Raw genomic sequence first — 25795 nt, 5'->3', positions numbered from 1 at the left:
CTGCTCTTGAGGGAGGCGGCTTCTCCCTCTGCCCCTGCCCGCTGCTCATGCTCACTCTCTCTTTCTCTCTCTTGCGTGCTCTCTCAAATAAATAAAATCCTAAAAAAATAAATTTAAAATTAAATTAAAAAAATATATAGAAACATGCCATTCCTCCTAGTGGCATGCTTATAAGTCGTTGTTGGGTTGAGGGGTTGAGGAAGACCGAGGAGGTTGATAATTTATGAGGTCTGCTGCGGGGGCTTTCTGGACAGGAACTGTACAAAATGAGAAACTTATTAGATCACCTTGTACAAGGTGTGTGGCGGGCAGCCCGGCTGTGGAAGAACGAGCATGAGGCACTTAAGCACGTCTTCTGAGGCCCTGGATTCTGTGGTTCTCGCTGTGGGGATGCAGGGGTTCTGAGTGTTTGGGGGAGTTGGGGTTCTGAGTTGTTGATTCATTCTTCTGGCCGTGGAAAGGACTCAAGGTGATGTACGACCTTCAGCACTGGTCTGAACCCCTCAAAGAAACCTCCACTCCCAGCTCTTTCATGTGGTTCTTCTCTTTCCAAAGAAAAGTCACCAGTGTGATTTCTAAGAGACAGCTGGGAGGATTTTTGTACAAGGTCATACCCTGCTTCACCGACAGAACATTAAAAGCCTAGCCTAGATTCTCTTTCCAGTTTCTCACCAAATTCCCAAGTTGTTACCGTTAAACTGGAGTAAATCTGTAGTTCTTCTTGTTTCTCTTGGATCGCAGATGGGTCGGGCATCAGTGAGATTAGGACAGCTACTCACAACAATAGACTTCTCATTACTGAGTGCTTGCTATATGCTTACCGAAGAGCCTTACATGTATGAACTCCCTTAATCCTTGTGGCAGCCCGAGGAGACTGGTACTATTATGATCCCATTCTATAGATGAGAAAACTGAGGTTTAGGGAGGTTAAGCGATTTGCACATCACCACCACCCCCCCGCCCCCCACCGCCACTCAGTGGCAGAGCTTGGACTTGAGACCAGAGAATCTGGATCCAGGACACGTGTTCATGGTCCTGGCTGTGGAGATGGGATGAATTCTCATTAGGGCCATCACCTTTGGTATAAGGCATCCACCACGCAGCTGCCCGTCTGCTGGCCCAGGACATCCAAGTTCAGGGTTTGGGCTTTGACGGCCAGGTGCAGCAGCCTAGCATTTCTCAGCCTGTGTTCTCCCCCTAGCCAGGTAAGATTCTGCCTGAGTTTCCTCCTCAGCGTCCCCATTTCTTGAACTTCGTGGACTGTGGGGATTTCTCGTTTGCTCTGGTTTGTTTCATGTTTGGTTGTTTCTCTTCCCGGAGCCAGGCCTGAGAGGCGGTGTCTGAGCACAGCAGGCGGGAGGCAGCATCCTGCCCAGGCACTGTTTGTCTTGGCACGTGGAGCTGGGACTCTGAGTCAGAAGAGGTTGCCCTGATGCTCTTCGAAGCTGCGGGTTAGCGATTGCAGGCACAAGAATTTCATTTTCAATAAGCTGTGGCCAGACGGCTCTACCGAGTTGTGTTTGTGTTTCCCCTTAGGGATAGGAAGGCATATGAAGCAACTGCATATGGCAGAGGTTCTAGAAAAGGTTCTTCAGAGCTGCTGAATCAGGCATGTCAAGAGTAAACACCTCATTGTCATCTATCAAATAAAATTAATAATATTTCCTACCCTTATTTTAGACCTCCCAGGATACCGTGAGTCATCGTCTAATTCCCGATCTATAAAACGCAGCTAGCTCTTTGCAGGGAAGCTGTGGGTATTTATAAAACCTTTGTAAAAGTTATGTGTGTAAAGGTTAGTCGCTGCTAAGGAAGGAAGCCATTCCCTGGCCTTGATTCTTCCGCGTCCTTAAAGAAACCACCTAGTTGCTTGGAACATCTGATCCAGCAGAGCAGAAATCTGTGAAATTACTGTTGCCTAAGAATGGAGCTCATGGACAGAGTGACTTTGTCATTTCTGTGTCGAAGAGTGTGAGGAATTGGACAAGCTGCCTGGCCTGTAAACAGAGCATGTGAACGCAGTTAGAGTGTCTGAGTGTCAGCTAGAAGAAAAGACTCAGCTGTTACAACAGGAAACCCGACAATAATGGCGCTTAAAAATGAAGGTGTTTTTTTGTCGTGTTAGAGTCCAGGGTGACAGCCCCTGTCACCGGAGAAGGAGAGGTTCACGAGAACCAGGCCATGCTCAGCACAGCTGCTTGCTTCCGCTCGTTGCCATCTCCGCTCGTGGGAAGAGTGTTTGAGAGCTGTGTGTGCCGGGCCAGGAAGGTCCCACGGCAGGAGTTTAGTTCCATGGTGACTTCACAGCCTGGAGGGGTTTGGGCAGGCAAAGGCCTAGCTAGCTGTTCTTGGAACATGGAAGAAAGGCCCAAGAATGGGTTGTCTTTTTTTTTTTTTTTTTAAGATTTTATTTATTCATTTGAGAGAGACAGTGAGGATGAGAGCACAAGCAGGGAGGAGAGGGAGAAGCAGGCTTCCCCCCACTGAGCGGGGAGCCAGACCTGGGACTCAATCCCAGGACCCTGGGACCACAACCCGAGCTAAAGGCAGATGCTCAACCTACTGGCACCCTGAGAATGGGTCTTCATAGACATGGACAGCTAACAGCCCGGGCACAGTCGGTCCCTCTGGCCACCAGGTTCACTGAACACCCTGTTTCCAACTTGTGGAACGCTCTCTCTTCATCCCAAGTGAGACAAGCGAAACGCGTCCATGAATGCACCCCCTGCGAGTTCTCAGTCTCTGGGTAATGCACAGTCCTTCCACCAGGCTTGGATGTGGTTTCTAATGGTCTGGCCACCTGTGAACCGGAAGGCACGTGACCTCCCCACTACACTCATACTCACACTCCTTGCGCAGTGGTAGAGCAGGGGTAGAAACCACAATTAAGGAGAAAGAAATGCACACAGCAGCCCCCGGCTAGAATTCCAGAGTGGGCAACGGGAGGGCTCCTTACCGTGCCAGAGAAGGTTTCCCATGGAACCCTGATTCTGCCTTTTCAAGAGGACTCCCCTCGTTCAGGGCTCTCTGTGTGTCCCTCAGCCCTGCCCTTGGACGGGCATCGCCCTATACTCTTTAGCGGAACCTGAAGTGGGTGTTGGGATCTGCCCCCCTCGGTGGCCGCCCAGCTTTCGCAGCGCACGGCCTGCCGGTGCAAATCTGGAGAACTGAGCGCACCGCTGTCACGAGGTTTTATTGGCTGCCGTACCTTCACAAAAGCCACAATTCCCTCGGAAACTCCCCTGGCTCCTGACCGGTTAATTTCCAGGCAGTTCACATACCAGCAATCTCTCCCCAAGTTCTTTCCAGGCCATGGCTCTCAAGCCGGCTCTATCTCTCTGCTTCCACGCTTGCCTCTCTTGCCTCTCTGCTCTCACCCTAGGCTCGTGTCTTTCTTATCATTCATACTAAGAACAAGAACAGCTAATTCGCACTAATACGCAGGCTCTTTCCAGTCGTTTCTCATAAAGTTAGAAGTGCAGTCGGAATGTGATCTGCTTTCCAAGTCAGACTATCAGGGGACAGTTTTATTTCTTTCTTTTAAGAATCAAAAAACTTTGTTGACGCAGACCAGATTTTTAAAAACACTTTCCCTGTATCTATTTCTTTTAACCATGGTAAAATATCATAACACTGAAGTTACCATTTTAACCAATGTAATTATGTGATTCAGTGGCATTAAGTACATTCCCACTGCTTTGCAACCCTCACCACTGCCCATCTCCAGAACTCTGTTCCCATTAAACACGAACTCCCCGTTCCCCCTTTCTCCTCAGTCCCTGGCAAGCCATTCTACTTCCTGTCTCTGTGAATCTGACCACCCTAGAAGTGCCCTTAAACTGCAATCATACACATGCGTCCTGCCATCACTGGCTTGTTTAATTTACTGTGAGATCCTCGAGGGTCATCCATGTTGTAGCCCGTGTCAGAATGTCCATCTTCTTTAAGGCTGAGTAGTATTCCGTTGTATGTACGTATCCCACGTTTTGTTTATCCCTTTCCCCATCGATGGGCATTTAGGCTGCTTCTTCCTTTTGGCTCTTGTGAAAAATTCTGCTGGGAACACAGATAGGCAAATATCTCCACAAGTCTCTGCCTTCGGCAAATATCTCCTCAAGTCTCTGCCTTCACAGCCGGAAACGGAAGTCCTGGATCGTATGTTAATACCTGGTTTAATGTTTTCAGGACCCTTTACGCTGTTTCTCACAGCAGCTGCACTGCTTTCTCTTCCCAGCAATGGTCACAAGGGTTCCAATTTCTCTACGTCTCTGCCAACACTTGCTATTTTCCAGGATTTTGGGGGGGGGTGATAATAGACATCCTGATGGGTGTCTTCTTCTTTTCCTTTTTTTAAGATTTTATTTTTAAGTAATCTCTCTACCCATCGTGGGCATTGAGCCCACAACCCTGTGATCAAGAGTCACATGCTCCACTGACAGAGCCAGCCAGGTGCCCCTTCCCAATCTTTGTCATCACTCCATTGGTGAAATGTTTGTCAATTTTAGACATTATGATGATTGATCCCTAAATGCTTCGGTATGTGTCTCTAGGAAGTAGAAACACATACATCCTATATGATACAATGCTATTACCACAGGATGCTAAGTGTTATCATATGAACACTCCCATTCCACTGGAGAAAAGTTACAAATAGGGTCACGCTTACTTGAACGGGAGGCTGCTAATGAGGCTGTAGTTGGGCACCACTTGCCCGGTTTTAATGGAATTAGGAAGAATGGATTCTGGTACTTTACCAAGCTACAGCAACAGTGCAATAAAGGCTTCCCTGATTCGCATCACAAGAATTTGGGTGGCTGGTTTCTGGGAGTTTGGTGCAGTGTCTCAGTGATGTTATCAAGGAGTCTGTTCTTTCCGTCTTCTGCTCTGCCACCCCTCAGTCTGTTGTCTTTGGATCCTCCTGTTTGTTGTCTCATGATTCCATGACGACCAACATGGCACTAGGTACCAAGTTTTCACAACAGCATCCCAAGTGGGAAAGGAGAAGAGTGGAAGAAGCTTCCCATTACCAGGGATGCAAGCCCTTCTCATTTGCTCTTCAGCGAGTAGACCTCCCCTTGACTCTCACTGGCCATGTTCAAGGGGTCTGGAAAGATACTCATCGCGGGAACAGGATAGCTATGATTGGCTTAGACCAGTAATGACTTAGACCAGTTAGGGCTGGAGCCATTGCAGTCCTAAATAAAGCTAGATACTGTCAGGTAAGAAAAAGAAGGGAAATGACTGGTAGGTTGGCAATAAATCTGCCACATGAGCAACATTTTAAAGTATTGTTAAAGATATAAATGGATATAAAGATATAAATGATGCCTGGTTGGCTCAGTTGTTAAGCATCTGCCTTCGGCTTAGGTCATGATCCCAGGGTTCTGGAATCAAACCACGCCATCAGGCTCCCTGCTCAGCAGGAAACCTGTTTCTCCTTCTCCCAATCCCCCTGCTTGTGTTCCCTTTCAAGCTATCTATCAATTAAAAATATAATCTTTTGGGGAAGAAAAGATCATATAAATGGACTCTGGGGAGGATCTTGGCTTAGAAATTCTAAGAAGATATCAAATTGAAAACCTGGGAGGAGGGGCCTCTTTCTGGGATTATTCCATGAATGGTGTGGGGACAGTGTCTACCATCTGTTTCTGAGAGAAAGAGTTCGTTGGGCCACTTGCATGAGAGGATCCCTACAGTGATCTGCTTCTAGATCTTCTAGACTGCTTCTAGAAATCGAGAGCGCACTGGGGATAAACCAGTCACCATGGTTCTACTTAGAAATCATCATGTTATTTAGAGATGTAATATTTTATGGAAATCTTTTACTAATTAATATATCATCTTTTGCCAGTGCTCATAAAAATTATTTGGTGGCAAAATTTGACCTCATTGATTGAACAAAATTGCTCACATCCGATTAAAGAAAGTCATATAGGGCACTGGGGTGGCTCGGTGGGTTAAGCCTCTGCCTTCTGCTCAGGTCATGATCTCAGGGTCCTGGGATTGAGCCCCGCATCGGGCTCTCTGCTCAGTGGGGAGCCTGCTTTGCCCTCTCTCTCTGCCTGCCTCTCTGCCTACTTGTGATCTCTCTCTCTCTGTCAAATAAAATAAAGTTAAAAAAAAAAAAAGAAGTATATTTTAGGGTGACACCAGGTCACTCAAATTATGCTTTCCCAAACTTAGGATTCATGAAAGCAAAATTTTTACTGTCAGCATAATGAGCTGGTTGTACTGCAGTTTTATATCTGAGAGCCTGTAAACATTTTAGCAAAACAAAACAAGGAGTCCCTGTTATTACCCCTTATTATTGTAAATTAATTACGAAATAACACAAGCCTTCCACGCTGGCCCACAACACGAACCAGGAAATAGCTTAAGATTCCCAGAACGTTAAAAAAAAAAAAATCAAGGATGCTCACAGACACTGTGACAATCCCAGTTTTTAGTGGGTGACTCGCTAATCTTTCCTGTTCCATTCCAGCTGGCCCTGAGAGAAAAAAAAAAAATTGCTTTGGCAGGGAGCTCATTCCTGATAAATCATAAAATAAAAAACAAAAACAGATAACTGAAGATTCCAAACATCACTCGCAGTGGAATATAGTTAACACTGAAAAGCCATCAAATGCTAGGCAGTTACCAGTGCTTTCAGTGTACTTCCAACCATTTTAAAAACCCTCTGAGTAGGTACCATTATTTTTCCCACTTGACTGATGAAGAAACTGAGGCACAGTGAGAGCTCAACAGCCAGGCTCACACAACAGTGCAGAGCTGAAATTCAAAGTCATGGGTCGTCTGGCTCCAGAGTCCTTGAGCTGGAGCTGCCTCCTCACCGTGACCCTAGCCTGTGAGATATTCTTCCAGTTCATAACAGGCACATCGTCTCCAGTCCCCAAAGTATTATCTTAACTTTGAGGACATTTTATTGTAAGCAGTTTCTCACCAGTAAAGTTGTAAAATCTGTAAACGAAGATGACCCAGTGGGCTTTATTTTTCTGTTTGTAGGTTGGTGGAGGTTTACCATTGCTGCGAGAATAGGTGTGTCTTCAGGGATCATCACTGGGAACAGTATGCTATATTCTTGACTTCCCAAGCTTCATGAGGTTATACTGCAAGAACCATCTGTTTGGAAATTTGATTAATTATATGACCTCAATTTTATCAAGACCCCTTTTTCGAGTCCATTAAAGTAGTTGGGAGTCCTAGGTGCTGGGGTAAAGTGTGCTTAAACTAACACTTTGTTGGGGCACCTGGGTGGCTCAGATGGTTAGCATCTGCCTTGGGCTCTGGTCGTGGTCCCAGGGTCCTGGGATTGAGTCCCAACATCAGGCTTCTTGCTCAGCGGGGAGCCTGCTTCTCCTTCTGCCTGCCGTGGCCCTGCTTGTGTTCTCTCTCTCTCTCTGACAAATACATAAATAACATCTTTTTTTATTAAAGATGTTATTTATTTATTTGACAGAGATCACAAGCAGGCAGAGAGGCAGGCAGAGAGAGAGGAGGAAGCAGGCTCCCTACCGAACAGAGAGCCCGATGCGGGGCTCGATCCCAGGACCCTGAGATCATGACCTGAGCCGAAGGCAGAGGCTTTAACCCACTGGGCCACCCAGGCATCCCATAAATAAAATCTTTAAAAAAATTTAACACTCTGTTTGCTTCCATGAGATTGTAAGTTTTAAAATGGCCAGGTCTTCTCTTGATGCTTCATAGCTAGAAGACTTATAGAAGAACCTAAGTGTCACCAGCAGGAGCCACCACAAATGTTTGCTACAGGTCAGGTTCTCTCTGAGGAAGAATGAAAGCTTCAGGAGAGCAGGGGCCAGGTCAGCATTTTCAGCCTTTGACTCTGAGCTGACGAGTCTCCACAACGCAGTCTCACTTGTGCCACAGATGGGGTGAAAGAAAGTGAAGATAACTCAAACTTTGGGAATATTTACTGCAAGAAAAGGACACAAAATAGACATGTACAGAGAGTACAGAGAGCTCGTATTGGCTCTCTAGGAGGATCTGACCATCTGGATAACAGCTTTGCAACTCATTTGGATAAATGATACCATTTGGAGGAGAGCCTTCCAAACCAAATCTAAATGCCAGAACCCCTGCAAGAAGGTTTGTGCAATTTGGGCTCTTTGCCTCAGACAGTTTCCTCAGTCAGAAACGCTTTGGGTGCCATTGTTTCAGATTTAATTTACCATTTGGGACATGGGAACAATTCTAAGTTTCTTTAAGGTATAATTAGAAGATTAGTATCAATGGAGTAAATATTACACAGAATTAAAAAAAGAAGTATAATTCAGTATAGTTCAGAATGCAAAGATAAAAGTATCTTAGGAGTATGGAGTACTCCTTCCCCACTCCCCCTCTTTTCCATAAAAAGGCAAGGAAAAGGGTGCTATCTTAGCTAGTAGGTACCATGTTGCTATAGCCCCAGGAAGAGCAGAATGTGTCCTTGCTAGGAAATATAAAGTTTGGGTGATACTTTCTAACGTGACTGGAAGTGATGGACCCGTTTATTTTAATGGTGTCTGGTCTGGGAGGGTAGAATAAAGAGAACCATCTCCGTTTCAACTCTTAATTCTCAGATAACACTGGGAAGCAGAGAGAGTTAATTCAATACATCAATTCATTTATTCTTTGCAGAGGTACTTCCAGTCAAATATCTAAACTTACCAAGCCAGAACAGCTCAGAGAAGATTATGAAACCTCACCAAATCGATGTTACTTCCTGCTGCCTCCAGACTCCTCCTCCAGCAGGGAGAGCAGAGAATGCGTCGGTGTTGTTTCTACACTGCAGGTTTCTCTGGTCACATTATAAGCTGCGTATGGGCTAAAGGACAAATAGGTTATTCTGGAAGGAAAGAGAAAAGTATACATAACAGAGTCCTCTGCTGCGGTTAATACAGTTCCACCAGGGAGAGAGAAGGAAGTAACAGGACAAAGAAATGTCAGACGGGGCATTGATAGGTTAGCAACACCAGAAACAGTACCAAATAACTTAAAGATGGATAGGGATATGACATAGGGAAGGGAGACCTGCTCATCTTCATACGCGTGCGCGCGCAAGCACACACACACACACACACACACACACACACACACACACTTAACTGTTCTGTTAAGTTCATGCTTGTCCGTTGCCAAAAGAACGCGGCCTGGTAGGGTGTGTACTATGTTACAGGGTCTTCCTTTACTGTAGCAGAAAACTGACCTGGAGCATCACATATTTCCTGATCCTTGTCAAAGTGATTCACAAACTGCTTAGGATCTAGCCCACTTCAGTAAGACAATAGAGATCTATAGTTTAAAAAGACATAAGCATGGGGTGCCTGTGTGGTTCAGTTGAGTAAGCGTTGGACTCTTGATTTCAGCTCAGGTCATGAGATCAGGCCTCACATCTGCTTAAGAGTCTCTCTCTCCCTCTCCTCCTGCGCCTCTCCCCTCTCCCCAGCTCGCACTTTCAAGTAGATAGATGGATAGATACATATATACATACTTACATATATACATACACATAACCAGGCGTGCCTGGTTGGCTCAGTTAGTAGAGCATTAGTTAGTAGTGACTATTGATCTCGGGGTCATGAGTTCAAGCCCCACGTTGGGCATAAAGCTTACTTAAAAAAAAAAAAAAGACATAAGCAGATCACAGATTTAAACGTAAAATTATAGATCTTTTAGGAAAAAATAGAAAATCATTGAAATCAAGGGGTAGGCAAATACTACTTGTCTTAGACTTGACATCAAAAGCACAGTTCATAAGAGAAAATCTTGGTAAGTTGGATCTTCAATGAATTTAAACTTTAGTTGGGGGGAGGGGAGGGTGCACCTGACTGGCATAGTCAGTAGAGCATGACACTTGATCTCCCGGGTGTGAGTTCAAGACCTACACTAGGCATAAAGCTTATTTGGAAAAAAAAAAATTTAAACTATCCTCTGCAAAAGACTGTGTTAAGTGCCAAGACTATTCAGTGGGGAAAAAGATAGTCTTTTAAACATTGTTCTGGATATGCAAATGAATTACATTACCTTGCACCATATGCAAAAATTAACCGAAAATGGATCAAAGACCTAAAAAGGAAGAGCTAAGGCTATAAAGCACCTTTAATAAAACAGGGGGGGAGCCTCATTATGTTGGATTTGACAATGATTTCTTGGATAGAATATCAAAAGCACAGACAACAAATAAAAAAATACAGTGGACTTCATCAAACTTAAAAACTTTGGTGCATCGAAGGACACTATCAGCAGAGTGAAAAGGCAACTCACATCATAGGAGAAAAATGTGTAAATCATATACTTGACAAGGGATTAATATCCAAGGATTAACTAATATATTTATTAATATATAAAGAACCCCTACCACTCAATAATAGAAAAACCAAAAAACCCAATTTAAAAATATGCAAAAGACATGAGTAGACATTTCACCAAAGATATGTACATGGCCAATAAGCACATGAAAAGACACTCAGCCTCACTGATTATTAGGGAAATACAAATTAAATGGCTACTAGTAAACAAACAGAAAATAACAAATATTGGTAAAAATGTGGAGAAATTAGAGCCTTTGTGTACTGCTAGTAGGAATGTAAAATGATACAACTACTCTGGAAAAAATTTGACAGATTCTTTAAAACTAAACATGCAGACGTTCCTGGGTGGCTCAGTGGGTTAAGCATCTGCCTTCAGCTCAGGTCATGATCCCAGGGTCTTGGGATTGAGCCCCGCATCGGGCTCTCTGCTCAGCGGGGAGCCTGCTTCTCCCTCTCCCTCTGCCCCTCCTCCCTATGCTCTCTGGCGCATGTGCACACTTTCTCTCTTAAAAAAAAAAAAACCTACACATGCAATTATTACAACCCAGTACTTGGCAGTTGTGGGCATTTAATCCAGAGAAATAAAAATTTACATTGACACCAACTCCCATATGCTAATTTTCTATAGTTTATTTGCAATAACCAAAACCTTGAAACAACCCGATGTCCTGTAATAGATGAATAAATTTGTAGATGCATACCATAGAATGCTACCCAACGATAAAAAGTGCCAAACTATTGAGAAACACAAATCTTAGATGAATCTCCAGGGAATTATGTTGGGTGGAAAAAATTCAATCCTGAAGGTTTCATACTATATGATTCCATTTGTATGACATTTTGAAATGGTAAAATTTATAGACTGGAGACAGGATTCATGGTTGCCAGGAACTTAGAAAGGAGGGTGAGGGGAAGATGGGTGTGGTTATAAGAGCAAAAAAGGAATTCTTGAGGTCATGTAACTCCTGTCATATTGGTTCCCCTTTTAGGAACAACTGTATGTTCTTTATTGGACTGTTGTGGTGATCACACAAATCTACACAGGTGGCAAAACTGTATAAAACTAAATGCACACACCTACCAAGGAATACATATAAAACTGGTGAAATCTGGATGAAGTCAAGAACTGTATCAGTGTCAGTATCTTGGTTGTTGATTGTACTATGTTTGGACAGGATATTACCATTGGGGAAATAGAAAAATACAGAGGATCTCTGTGTATTACTTCTTAAAACAGTGTGTGAATTTGCCATTATCACCACCCCTGCGAGAATGGTGTAGCCGATGTAAAATTCAGAAGAAGCTCCACAGCAGTTTCACTGGAAACTAAAAATAAAACTATCCACAGACTTACTCTTTTTATCTCCCAAGGCATCCCTTTAAGAAACTGGCAATTTCTTCTATCATTAGGCAAGCAATACAGTATGGTTTTCCCAAAATTTGCCCTATGAGCATTAAATTATTAGGGACGCCTAGATGGCTCACTCGGTTAAGCACCTGCCTTGGGCTCAGGTCATAATCCCAGGGTCCTGGGCTCCAGTCCCACATGGGGCTCCCTGCTTAGCAGGGAGCCTGCTTCTTCCTCTCCGTCTGCCTGCCTTTCCCCTGCTTGTGCTCTCTCTCTTCTCTCCCTCCAATAAATAAAAATCTTTAAAAATAAAAAAAAAGAAACAATAAAACAAAATAATTTAGGACAATAGCCATTAACCATCTGAGAACCTTTGACAATAAAATAAGAAGAGCAATGCATACTGAAAGATATCAAAGGATATCAGGAAGGATGTCTGCATTCCTCGAGAAAAGCAGGAGCCAGGAGAGGAAGATAGTATGAAGCTGTCCTGAGCCCTGCCTTGGTGGGAAAGTACCTCGGCCTAACATAGGCACTGATCTGCTTGGCACGGCTGCCATTTCCGGAGCATGTATTATGTGTGAAGTGCTTTACCTGCATCGTCATTAATCCTTAGCACAACCCTACCAAATACGAAGTTATCAGCATACTTAGGCTTAAGAGATGAAACCCCAAGCCTGAGATCACACAAGTAGTGAGTGACAGAGGTGGATTCCGGCCAATGCACCACCACACCATTTCCATTCCACCATTCTGCTTCTCTTTAGAGGAGTTGAGCACATAGAACTACTACAGTTTGAGGCCATGGCCTTAGAGTTCTCTCAACTCTCTTTTTTCTACTTTCCTGCTTCCTCATTTTGATTGCTCAAAGAGTGTTTCTGAAATGGGAACCAGTGTGAGTATCTGTCCATTTGGCAGTCGTATTTCCCTTGTGTGTGAATGCGTTGGCACTGATTTATTCACTGGACTACTGTAAAAATGGTCAAGAGGCATGGGTTCCCTGCAGCCTGGTGATTTTCCGTGCACCGGAGCATTCTGTTACTACAGACGTAGAAGACACTGTGCTTGGGTTAACCTCCAGGGTACTGCCTCTCTTGTGAGGCCACAGTCTCCAATGTCCTCCCTCTTTTAAAACCCAGTCTTTATGAAGCAAGATGGGGAAATGGTGTTAGGTACGTAACTGGCCCAGACCCAGAGAGTTGATTACTGGCAACGTTAAGGTTGAGAACTAGGCCTCTGGACTCTTAACTCTAGTGTAACCATTTCATCTGTGCTCACCCTGTCAGAGCAACTGATTGCAGGGCCAGATGTGGAAGAACTGGTTTACGTGCTCAGTCCGCATTCCCATTTTCTGTACTCATGCTACATCTTTGGCTAATGATGAAATTATTTTTGTTAACAAAATTGGTAGCTTTATTATAAGCCCATAGCTTTCTGGTCGGAAATAAATGAGGAGGCACTGACTAGCCACAGTGGGTGTGCTTCAAACGTTCATCCTCCTCCCACATTACATAAACTGTAGCCAGGCCCTGCTGGTTCCTACAACAGCTTCTCCAGAGTGAAGAGACTATTACATAGAAGCAGTTGTATTCGTGAGATGTCCCCTCAGTTATTCCCACCTCCTGGTATGGTATGTGGCACAAGCAGGACGTCCATCCTTGTGGACTGGATTGGAGTAGACTGGATTAAATGGACTGAAAGTGATTCTAACGTATTTCAACTCTCAGCTTCCGTCATTTATTTAACATCCATCCCACCCAGACAGCTGTTGAGAACACACCACAACTGATCACAGACACATTATTAGGTCCAGGTGTGTGTCCCCTCACCCAAAAGATCTACTTTATCAGGTAGGTCACTTCTGATAACCGAGACCTTCCTGACACTTTGTGGGTCACCACCTTCTAGGGAGGGTCATGTTAGTTCTCTGATCCAGGACTTGGGAGTGTCAGTGTGCAAAGGCAGATAGGGAGGTGCTCAAATACATGGCAGTGCTGGTTCAAACTTGTAAGCAGCTGGTGGTTCACTGGAAAACTCAAAATAATGAGCAGTGATAGCTCCTTAGAGATACCTACTAATTACATTACTCTTCTGTTTGGCAGGTCACCTGTGGAGGTCAGTTTCTCATAGACACTCCGGCAGCTTCTCTTTTTCACTTCCAACTTGTGGAGAATCTTTTTATGCATTTATTTTTGCTTTCAAATATAACATCCAAAATGCCTGACATCTGTTCTTGTTCCCCCCTTGTGTTCATTGGAGTTAGTCTGAAAGTATTCACAAAGCATTGTTTTCCCCAACATTCATCTTTAGAGTCTTCAGAGATAGCTGCTCAATATCATGTCACGAGAAAAGTTCAGATTTGCAAAGCATTTGTCATTTCTTCCTGACTGCTAATGTACTTAGTAAGCATCTGTTTCTAGCATTCTTGTCTACCAAGCTGTAGGCATATGTACATGCCAGATCCATAGGGCCATAAATCCATAACTGTTAATAATCGCATGAAAAGTAGGTTGGAATAAGCCTTGGTTTCCTAGCCTTCTGTACGTCCTAACCTAAACCCTTTGTCCTTGCTTAAAAATACTGATGCTCCTATCAGGATAACTGTGTTTGTGAGAAGTTTCCCATTTAGTTCTCATTAAGGCTCTGAAATATTTAAGCTAATGCTAGATAACAGTCATCCTTGTTACCTGCTCAAGGGATTTCCACGAGCATAAGTGGCAGTATTAGACTGATTTGGATCATGGTTTCATAAAATACACTTCTTTTAACTTCCTTCCCACCCTGAAAGGGTAAGGTAAATTTCTGCCTTAGTTATTAATGTCTGTTCATTTTATTTCAGTGGTACAGGCATGGATGGGAAGAAATGCAGTGTATGGATGTTTTTACCTCTTGTATTTACTTTGTTTACTTCAGCTGGATTATGGATAGTGTGAGTATTCTCTTAATTATTTAAGGACTCGGGTGCAGTGTAGATCAAAATGTCGTTTTGATAGTGTAGGGCATAGCTATCTAAGTGTCTTTTAAATACTTTAAAATAATGTTTACTAATTCGACCTTGCTAAAGTCCCCATTTGCCTTCCCTTCTTCTATTACCCAAAGTAAATAGCAAGAGTGAGTAATAAATTACACCAAGCAGATAGTGAAGAATACTGATTTTCTTTTGTGTTCCCGTGTTCTTTCAATAATGAACGTTCTATAAACTGGTGATAGGGATTCATTATTTGCAAGATTTGCTTATTATTCCCACTTGCTAAAGATTCCATTCACAGTTCATTGCATCATTCAGTGTGACTGGGTTTGGTATGTTTATAAAATGGGTATCGTTACATTTTAAGTCTCGGCTTATCACTAAAGGATGCCCACACTTGCTTATTTCAAGGCCAATTCCCTTCCAGCAAATTATTTTAGCTCCCTGCAGTTCATTGAGAGAGGTGGACACACTCCTGAGAAATTAGACAATTTGAATTCTAATTTTATTTTGTTTTATTTTTTAATTCTAATTTTAGTTTGCTCAAAGTTATCAGGTCTTATTTCTTTGTTTTCCAGTTTCCAGATTATAATGATTACCATCAATTTGGCAGGGTGTCTTGAAAACTCAAGAAATAGAAATAACAATCACATTTGAACTTTAAGGAGCTAAGTGATTTATAGGTAAACATGATAATAATGCATAGAAATAATACATAAGATGTAATGTGGCTAGTCTAGTAAAACTGGGCAACAAATGAGTCTTTAAAATTTTCTTTGTTTTATAAACATTCCTTGTTCTTTCTTCACAGATACTTTATAGCTGTGGAAGATGACAAAATTTTCCCATTAAATTCAGCTGAAAGGTAAAGTCAGTCTCTGGGTAATTCATTGTTTATGAATGGATATAACAAAACTTCTGCCACTGGTGATTAAACTGTGCACAAATGACTATACTTTAATCCATGTTTCTGGTTTTCCAGGAAACCGGGTGTGAAGCATGCACCTTATATAAGGTAACTCAATAGCCCTTCGAATCTGTTGGATGCTAGGAGAAGTTGGGAGAGTGATTTAGTTTGGGCTACTGGGTGGCTTACAAACAAAAATTTGTTTAAATTTAAATAAGTTTAAATTTAAATAAAATAAATTTATTTATATACAGCTTGGGTGGCTGGAGGTCGAAGATTAGGGCGCCAACAGTCAGGTCTTGATGACGGCCCTCTTCTGGGTTGTAGATGGCCATCCTCCCGCCGTGTCCACCCACGGCAGAAAGGGGTCAAGGTAGCTCCCTGGGATCCTTTTTATAAGGGCACTAATCCCACTCGGAATGGCTCTACCCTCATAACTTGAGTATCTCCCATAGTCCCTACCTCCTCATCATATCTCATTGAGGGTTGGGATCTTGACGTATGAATTCTAAAGGGACACAGGCGTTCAGCCCGTTGCAGGTGACAGGTTTTCATATGGCGATAATGAAACACGTCATCATTTTCAAGTATTGCAGGTGACGAGCCCCCAGCAAGCTGCGTGTTTAGTCAAGTCATGAACATGGCAGCCTTCCTAGGTAAGCGGGATGAAAAGAGGGCTTCATGTGCTTCGGTAGCTTTCTTTTTTTAAATTTTAAATCCTTCCAAACATCAAAAGCATGGTGGGCTTAGCTGATAATTTGCTGTTGTATCACGTCAGTTATGCTAACACTGGCTTTTTGTTTCGAGGGTCTTTTTCTTATACTTTCGTGTTCACCCTGCTTACCTTACACTTTCTCTTCCCCTTATCATCTTTATCATTTCAGTGTATTCTTGACATTATATCTTTTGCCACATGAAATACTTTAAGACTGTCATAAAATTCCCACATGAGAATGTAGTGTCCTATAATACATTTGCATTAAAAAGAATGCCGTATGTATTTCTTCACTGGCAAGGATGACAAATGCATAGGCTTTGTGATAAATATTGACATGTGGAGACACTGTCTTTAAATCCCCAGGCCGACAAGAACATGGGTGACACTGTCTCCTGTACATATATACACATAACAGGATGGCAAACAGAGATGCAGGTTAAAAAAAAAAGAAGAAATCTTTGGTACTCAGGTCTGGTCCCCGTTCCCTACTTTCCCTTCAGGGCCCAAGACCATCATTTCACATCCTGTCCCCTTTGTTCTGTGAGTGTTTCCTTCCGAGGATCAAGGGAACCAGCCATCATCTCTGTCCCTTTCCACTTCCCCCTTGTATACCTTCTCCCCAAGACCAGTCTCCTCAGTGTCTTTCAGAGGGTCAGCTAATACCATCATTGGCATGTTGTAGGGGATGGGCCAGTGACAGCTAAATTTTTCAACAACAGTTCTCTGGAAATAGTTCTTTTGGATGGTGAGAATTTCAGCCTTGGTAGCACCTGTCCCCCAAAGAGATGACCTGTTATTCTATGTAGAACGCCATCCCCCCAAAATCCTACTCATTCTTAAAATATTTTTTAATGTTTGCTGTTGGAAAAGGAAAGACCTATAGAAATTACTGGAAAATCAAGGGAGATGGTTCATCCAACAGGCAACATGGGCACAATCTTAGTTTAGAAGGCTCAAAACATGAGAAACATGGAGAATGTACCACAGGAGGGCCAAAATGCTTCTCCTGAACCTGTCGAGTTCGATGAGAAGCAAAATGGGGGACTTGGCTACAGTTACTAAAGTTCCTCTCTGGAGCTAACTCTGTGTGGGTCAAAACCTTTCACCACCCAGTGTGCCCAGAACATAGCCCATTTGCCTGAGCAGGAAGTCTTCTGGAAGGCATGGACTGCCAGGCCACCACTAAGGAGGAGGTCAGATACAACCCTCATGTCGAAGCTGCTGAGTCTGGAAGAAGCTCTCCTCGTCATGCCCTTGGTAGGCAGGATTTTCATGTCCTGGCTATTCCCCAGTTCTGGAAAAGGTAGTAGTTGCTGCAGCTGATGCACACCTGGGCACCAGTTCCAGTCCCGGCCTATCAGGTTTTGTCTTCCCTGCCATCAGCCTCAGCTACCACGAGGTTTAATTCTCACTTTTTTCCCCTACTCTTGACACCAAGGCCTGACTGACTGCTAAGGAGCTATGTGCATTTAAGAGAACACAAAGGCCAGAGAGAGAGAGAGATTTCTTGAATCCCAGGGTCAGGCACCTTTCCCAGTTTGCCTGTAGTCATACCACGTAGGCCTGAAGGTCGGAACCTACTCATCATATGAGCTTCCCCATGGGGCGCAGTAATAACATAATTAATAGCAGTCATCCATATTCCAGGCACAATGCTAAGTGCTTCGCAAATACCACCTCATCTACTCACAAGACACAGGAGACTGTCCTTATTAAAAAGCTGTCACAAGCTGTTTGTCCTCCATTTGGGCTTTAAAGACACCAATGAACATGCTGGAAGCCACATATTGCTTCCTTCACGTTCTGAAGACAATATGATATTTCCCCACAGTCTTTAGTGTGTACTCTTCAAAATGCCAATTTGCACAGCTCGCAAATGTATCCAGTTATAAAGCTTATGATTAACTAATTAGAAAAGCATTTCCAAAAACAAAGTAATGAAAACCAGCTCCCCTCTTCCAGATGACATTCGTCATCATCTGATCCGCTGGTCCTCCCATTCCAGCAAGAGACACTTAAGCCTTTACTAGCTCTTGCTCTGAAGTGTTCTTTACTATCTTCTGTCATTTTCGGTGCCATCTGGTAGACACAATCTGATGAAGATTAGTGTACAGTGGGAGGAAACTAACAATTATTTATCAACTCTGGGAGTGAAAAAGAATCCATTTACTAATGATTCCTGCTCAAAGTGGAGGAGGCTTTTGTCTCCCCAGGCCAGTCCCTGCTAGACCTCAGACTGTTACTGTAGACGGCATTACTAGCTTTAAGGAATAACCTGGACTGCCTATAAGTCACTGCTTTTTGGCAGCCATCTAGATTTACAAATGAGTCAGTGTAGCATTTATTAAAATCAGCTAGCTAGCAAAGATCTTCTATCTTTTTGATGTACTAATCAATGACCCAACTCAATTATTTTCTTTATGCAATTAGTTATGCACTTTGTCCCTAATCCACATTTTTATTCCCCACCCCGGGGGCAGGTGGGGGAGGAGACCTAAGACAAATTTCTTGAAAGGAACAATCTTTTCTGTCTTTTGTGAGGATAAAGCTGATAGCTGGATGATTTCAGTCACCTAACAGCAGCTGCTCCCCCACCTCAACTAAAACACATTGATTGCCATGTTCTACCGCAGTCATAAATAGGAATTATTGATGCATAAACAATAAAACTAAACAAATGAAAAAAGCATCTGGCCAGGCACCAGTTTAGTACTTCGAGGAAGAGCTGCTATTTTGGGTTTCAGGTTTAAAAGCCCAACCAGGAGCGCCTAGCTGGCTTAGTCGGTGGAGTGTGGGACTCTTGACCTGAGGTTTGTGAGTTCAAGCCCCAGGGGTGCGTGGAGCCCACTTCAAAAGCAAATAAGTAAATAAAAATAAAGCTCCAGTCAGCCTCACAGTAAGAAATTTAGTAAAGAAAATAAGCAATTATTCTACTTTCTGTGTTCTTTTAAAATAGATAATAGGGGATACTTATATAGCAAAGGACTATTCCAAATACCATAAACAACAGGAGGGTAAGTTTTAACAATCTTTTCTAAAACTGTTAATCTAAAAATTTCTTTTAGAGATTTTATTTATTTATTTGACAGAGAAAGAGAGAGAGAGAGCACCAGCAGGGGGAATGGGAGTGGGAGAAGCAAACTCCCCACTGAGCAGGGAGCCCAATTCGGGACTTGATCCCAGGACCCTGGGATCATGACCTGAGCCGAAGGCAGACACTTAACCAACTGAGCCACCCAGGTGCCCCTAAAATCTAAATTTTTTAATGGAACTAAAAGACATATCTTCTGATCAGAACATTAATGTAGTATAAAATTGGTCAGCACATATAAAGACAGCTTTGAAATCATGCCACTACCCCGAAGTCTTTTTCAAGCATGTATATTTAAATCACTACTTGGTTGAAAAGGACTTTGTAACCAATAATCTCAATCTGCCTCCATTAAACCTGCTAATAAAACTGTTAAAAGGACCAGAAGCTTATAATCTCTACCTTAAAACTTCAATTAGAACTTTTTTTTTTTTTTTTTTCAGTGTAGTCCCTATGATCAGCGTGAGGCCTGAACTCACTGAGATCAGGAGTCACATGCTCCACTGGCTGAGCCAGCCAGTTGCCCATACAATCTATCTTTAAAGGAAAATTTGCCTAGTCAGAGCTGATTAATAATGGTGTTAGTAGGTAAAGAGGGCAGAGTGTGGTGTTTGGACTGCTGTTCTGGAAGTTAGGACTATTGGGTTGAATTCATGTCTTCAAATAGGTTTCTGTTTCCTGCTTAATTTCATCATCTGTTCATGATCAGATGATTTATCATCATATTACAAGGGGGAAGGCTGGGACCAGAAGATGACACATGTCCTGTATTGACTAGGAAGAAATTAGTAGCACAGAATATGGCCACTGACCCTCTTGCTCTGGGAACAGGGAAACAAACTGACCAGATAGGTCAATATGGAAAGCCATCTGTGTCTGCTTCAGCAGTAGGTTAGGGCTTAAGCCAAAGTTCTAGTACCATCCTATCCTCCCCAACCTAAATGGCATCTAGAGAGCAGTTAGAGTAATACTTTCCACTAGTCATTTTAATATTTTTAAGTTGTTTTTAAAGATTTGTTTTGTTTTTTTGTTTTTAAAGATTTTTATTTATTTGACAGAGAGAGATTGAGTACAAACAGAGGGGGAGCAGCAGAGGGAGAAGCAGGCTCCTTGCTGAGCAGGGAGCCTGATGCTGGCCTCCGTCCTGGGACCCTGGGATCATGACCTGAGCCGAAGGCAGCTGCTTAACTGAGCCACTCATTAGTCACTTTTAAAATAAATGAAATGTGCTATCTTGGTATTTTGTCATTATGTCCTAATATCCACACACAATTAATAGCAAGTGTCTCCCATGGTGCCCTATGTTGAGGCTTCTGGTCTCAATCTAGTGACCGCTTTAATCTGATCACTTTGTGTCAGAGGGCTTATGTGAAATTTCTTCTAATTCTTCCTCCTGTGCCCATCCTAGAAAGCAGAAAAAGTTGTGCTGAGTTTTTCACCCTCTAGGATACTTGTTGTCATTATTACTAGACATCAGATATATCACAACTTCTAACTAAGTCCTTCAAACCATTAGGTTTGGACTCTTTCAACTCAAGTGTCATTTATAAATTCTATGAACTCCAGTGGGAATTAGATGAAACATAAAAATACTAAAAGCTAAATCAGAGCTGAACAATCTGCAATTTTATAAATTATGGCTTACTGCTATTTTGTTTCTAAAATGCAAATCTTAACTAGGTTGTATTCCACTCTTGGATCAGAGATACTTGGACTGAAAATCAACTTGCTGAGCTTAACTTTGTAGCTTGAAACTATGACATTCAGCAGATTTAGGAAATGCAAATTTATGGACGAGTTTTCTTTATTAATGACTCCTAATAGGGAATGAAGATAAAAACTTTTAGCAACTAATTACCTACTTAATTGCTATATAAATAGGATAATTCTTGAATTTCTAGTCATCTTCCCTGTTAAACCTTAATGTCAGAATAAATTGTCGTAGGAAGTAAAAAGTGCATTTCCTTATTTGTAGATATAATTCATGCTAGCTGCAAGTACTTTTTTCCTCTTATTCATAGACTAACCTCCCCCGCTTTTTGTTTAAATATGAAAATATCCCTGCACTAAGCTGTTAATAAAAGGAGATTCTTATATTCGTGGCTTGAGTATGTACTGTCCTGAAATCAGGTTTGAGGCATGCCTGGCTGGCTCAGTCGCAAGAGCATGTGATTCTTGATCGCAGGGCTGTGAGTTCGAGCCCCACATGGGGTATAGAGATTACTTAAATAAATAAATAAAACCTTAAAAAAAAGAGTCAGGTTTAAATCTAGGTAATTCCTTCAACCTTTCTGATTCTCCCGTAACAATCTGCTTCAAAAGATGGAGTGGTCTTCTAAAGTAAGTAACACCGGGGCCCCTGGGTGGCTCTGTTGGTTAAGCATCTGCCCTCAGCTCAGGTCACAGTCCCAAGGTCCTGGGATTGAGCCCCACATCGAGTCCCACGTTGGGCTCCCTGCTGAGCAGGGAGCCTGCTTCTCTCCCTCTCCCTCTCCCCCTCCCCACCTTCATGCTCTCTCACTCTCTCAATAAAATATTTTTTAAAAATAAAATTTAAAAAATAAAGTAATATCACTGAAAAATTAAGCTTTCTTAATATAATCAGCTAAATCATTACTGTAACACCTCTAAGTTAGATCAACTATCCTTGTCCTATGACAGTGGACACCTCCACACAGAATTAGAGGGAGGAGGGAATAAACCAGCAATCAAGGGATTTGTACACTTGCCTTGTCTTCTTCGTGTCCCCAGGAATGATTTCTGGCACAGGGACCAGCCACCATGTCTGGATGTGGATCCCTGTCTTCTTCCCTGTCTTCCTTCCCCTAACTGAAACTAAAGGGGTGGTGAATTCGTGAATTCCGAGCCATGGATTGTCTTTCTCCCTGTCATAATTGTTGCGTCAAGGCCTCTGTGATGTTCTCCTAAGCCAGTGGGTACTGGGCCGACCTTGCTTTAGAGAACTCTGAGCACCACCCTTGTGGCAGCTCTGTCATCCTTGCATCCCTCAAATAACATAGCACTGCCGCTTCAGCTCCTCTCTGCCTCCCTCAGGATAGGCATAATAAAACATCTAAATAATCATAAGCATCGCGTGAAAAATTTCTTTTAAAAGCTATCTGCCATTTCAGAGATGTAAAACTGCACCATGGTGAAAAGTTTAGTCTTGCACATTGGGGCTTCAGAACTGTGCCTCCAAGTCTAGCTGCATGGTTTAGATTTTTAAATAACCTTTTTTTTTTTTGAATCCCCAGCTCTCGTGGTAGCTGTTCTGCGCTTCATACAACTGAAACCCAAGGTTTTAAATCCATGGCTGAATATTAGTGGATTGGTGGCGCTGTGTCTGGCTTCCTTTGGAATGACCTTACTTGGTAATTTTCAGGTACTTCATTTGGCCTTTTTCACCTCCTTCTTCCTCTTCACCTAGCCACTGATTCTGCACGAATCTTTTCAATAATGCTAATCGTGCTTCCTAATAAGCACAGATCCTTCAGCAGTCAGTCCTTCTGGTCTTCGCCCCCGTGTACCTGTGTTCGCACCACGCATGTGAGGGTGCTCCCTCTGCACTGGGAGGACAGCACAGCTACGGGGAGAAGTAGCCTCTCCAATCGCTGTGCATCTTCTACAAAGGATTTCAAAGTGCTTTACTCTTTTTCTCAGAACAAACTGTCTCCTAATGGAACTTTCTAGAAAACTAATAGGATCGTGACCTTTCTAAAATTAAACACTGGGGACGCCTGGGTGGCTCAGTTGGTTGAGCAGCTGCCTTCGGTTCAGGTCATGATCCCAACGTCCTGGGATCGAGTCCCGCATCGGGCTCCTTGCTCAGCGGGGAGCCTGCTTCTCCCTCTGCCTCTGCCTGCCATTCTGTCTGCCTGTGCTCGCTTGCTCTCTCTCTCTCTCTGATAAATAAATAAAATCTTAAAAAAAAATATTAAACACTGAACATCCTTTTTGGATGAAAGCTCGCATTTCATATGAGCAAGCTCACGTGGGACTCAAGTTTGAAAACCCAGAATTTCTCTAGAACACATAGGACTTGTATAAAGATCTCCTAGCACTAACTCTTCTGCCCAGACATTTAGAAGCCCGAGGTCACAACATTTAGTAGTAAGTTCCCTAGGGGTGCCTGGATGGCTCAGTTGGTTGAGTATCTGGCTCTTGATCTCCGCTCAGGTATTGATCTCAGGATCATGAATTCAAGCCCCGTGCAGGGCGCCACACTGGACATAGAGCCTACTTAAAAAAAAAAAAAAAATTCCCTTGCTACTACGATCATCTGCCTCTTGACTCGAATGACTCCATCTGTAAGACAGACAAGGAGCTCCCCTGCACTGGAACAGTTCCCCTGGCTCCATTCTCTTCCCACCGTCCTCCAGCCTGTGTTTTATACCCTGGTGAGAAACTTCCTCCATCCTCACACCTCTCCCTGTCTGTGGAGTAAAATCCAAATGGCACAGGCATTCAAAAAAAATATGGTAGTGGATTTTCTAAGACTGTCTCTTGTTCCACCCCTCAGTCCTGATAATTCATTATATCAGAACTTGTTCCCCAGCATTCCACCTAGAACAGAGAGACCATGGAATAATGAGTTTTGGAATCAATGGGTCGTTTGACAAGCAATCCCACTCATCATTCTACTACTCTAGGTCCCATCCCATATCAAGACTTGAGTGTCTGTGCTGGTTTGTGCTGCAGGGACTAGCATGTTGTCCAATGCTCACTACCAATTCTCTCAACCAGGGCCTGGATGGAAGTTACTGAGGAGACCTTTCCGTCTTTCCTGAAGTCCAGAGACTGGGTTGTTTTGGTGCACCACAAATACTCAAAACCATGAGTGATCACGTGACATAGGAGAACACTTTCTGGAATATGTAACACACAAGAAACAACACCTTAGTTGCCTGTGAGGAAACAAGTGGCTAGCGTATGGGATGGGAGACAGACTTTTCCATCTGTACTCCATCATTTTTTAAAGTTTGAACCATGTAATTATATAATCTATTTTTTAAATTAAATTTAAGATAATAAATGAATAGACTGTGTATAGCATGGAAAACCAATTTCCTAAAAATAAAATTTAATTTGAGGAATTGTTATTTAAAGTAAGATCCAGAGCACCTGGGTGGCTCAGTCAGTTAAGTGTCTGCCTTTGGCTCGGTCATGGTCCCAGGGTCCTGGGGTCGAGCCCTGCATCGGGCTCCCTGCTCAGTGGGGAGCCTGCTTCTCCCTCACACACTCCCCTTGTGTTCCCTCTCTCACTGTCTCTGTCAAATAAAAAAAAAATAAAACATTAAAAAGAAAAAAAATATATATATATATATAATTGCTAAAGATGTTTCAAGGGGGCAGTGTATATATATTTTTTAAAGATTATTTTATTTATTTATTTGAGAAATAGAGCGCAAGCCAAGGCAGGGGAGACGGAGAAGCAGGCTCCCCGCTGAGCAGAGGGCCCGATGCGGGGCTCGATCCAGGACCGTGAGATGATGACCCAAGCCGAAGGCAGAGGCTCAACTGACTGAGCATCCCAGGCGCCCCGAGACCACTACACTTAAGCAAAAGGGGCCCGTGAGCTTCCCGACACCCCTAGGCGATGATCTGGAGAGTTCGCGTCTGTGACGCGCGGACGGGTGTCCTTCAGCCTGTTCGCTGCGTGAAAGGGAGAGTTCGGACACGAATGTCCGCTGGCGGGCCTGCGACTGCGGGAGCTCTTGGGTGGCGGCTCTCTCACAAGAGCAGCCTTCCGCAGCGCCCCGCACTGCCCACCGCAGCTGGGCGTGTTCCGTCCGTAGCGACGCGGCGGTCCGGGCGTCGCCTCGTGTGGAGAAGGACGCCCGGGGCGTGCGTCCGCAGACCCCGACGCCCTGTCCCGGCTGCCACGGCTCCTCCTGTGCCTGCGCACGCGTGCGGGAAACGGACTCCCGCGACGCACGAACACGCACAGTGCTCGCGCCGCACGCGTGCTCCGAGGCCCGGGGCGGCCCGTCTGCCTCCCGCCCTCCGAGGTCAGGCCCGAGAACACTCGCCAAGAACCGGCGACGACGAAGGCCCGCCCAGTCCTCCCCGGGCGGACCCGTCCCTGCACGTCTCCCCCTCACGCGCCCCCTCTGCCCGCCCCCAGCTCACGAACGACGAGGAGATCCACAACGTCGGCACGTCCCTGACCTTCGGCTTCGGCACGCTGACCTGCTGGATCCAGGCCGCCCTGACGCTCAGGGTGAACATCAAGAACGAAGGGCGGAGAGTGGGCGTCCCGCGCGTGGTGCTCGCCGCCACCGTCACCCTCTGCGTGGTCCTCTGTATCCTTTCAGTGCGGGGAGAGGCCGGTAAGCGCTCCGGGCGGACGGTCTGGTCGCCGACCCTGAGGGCGAGGAGGACGAAAGCGCGCGGCCGCGTTCCTCACCCAGAGAGGACGCGGGGAAGCGTGCGTGACGCGGGCTCCGCCGCCTCCAG

At 44.0% G+C, this 25795-nt stretch overlaps 1 protein-coding gene across 3 annotated transcripts in view; it reads left to right on the top strand.

The window, feature by feature from the left end:
• Nucleotides 1-25795, top strand: part of TMEM150C (transmembrane protein 150C) — a 73168-nt gene that overhangs the window by 39963 nt on the left and 7410 nt on the right. For all 3 annotated transcript variants that reach the window (XM_032334736.1, XM_032334737.1, XM_032334735.1), the window contains exons 2-7: nt 14495-14584; nt 15435-15488; nt 15606-15638; nt 16119-16186; nt 22594-22721; nt 25464-25641. In XM_032334736.1, the coding sequence (XP_032190627.1) occupies nt 14505-14584; nt 15435-15488; nt 15606-15638; nt 16119-16186; nt 22594-22721; nt 25464-25641 (541 nt within the window). In that variant the 5' untranslated portion in view covers nt 14495-14504. The remainder of the gene's footprint in view (nt 1-14494; nt 14585-15434; nt 15489-15605; nt 15639-16118; nt 16187-22593; nt 22722-25463; nt 25642-25795) is intronic.

This window comes from Mustela erminea, chromosome 2 (genome assembly GCF_009829155.1).
Source record: "Mustela erminea isolate mMusErm1 chromosome 2, mMusErm1.Pri, whole genome shotgun sequence".
Classification (NCBI taxonomy): Eukaryota; Metazoa; Chordata; class Mammalia; order Carnivora; family Mustelidae; genus Mustela; species Mustela erminea.
This window is presented reverse-complemented; position numbering and strand designations above follow the sequence as displayed.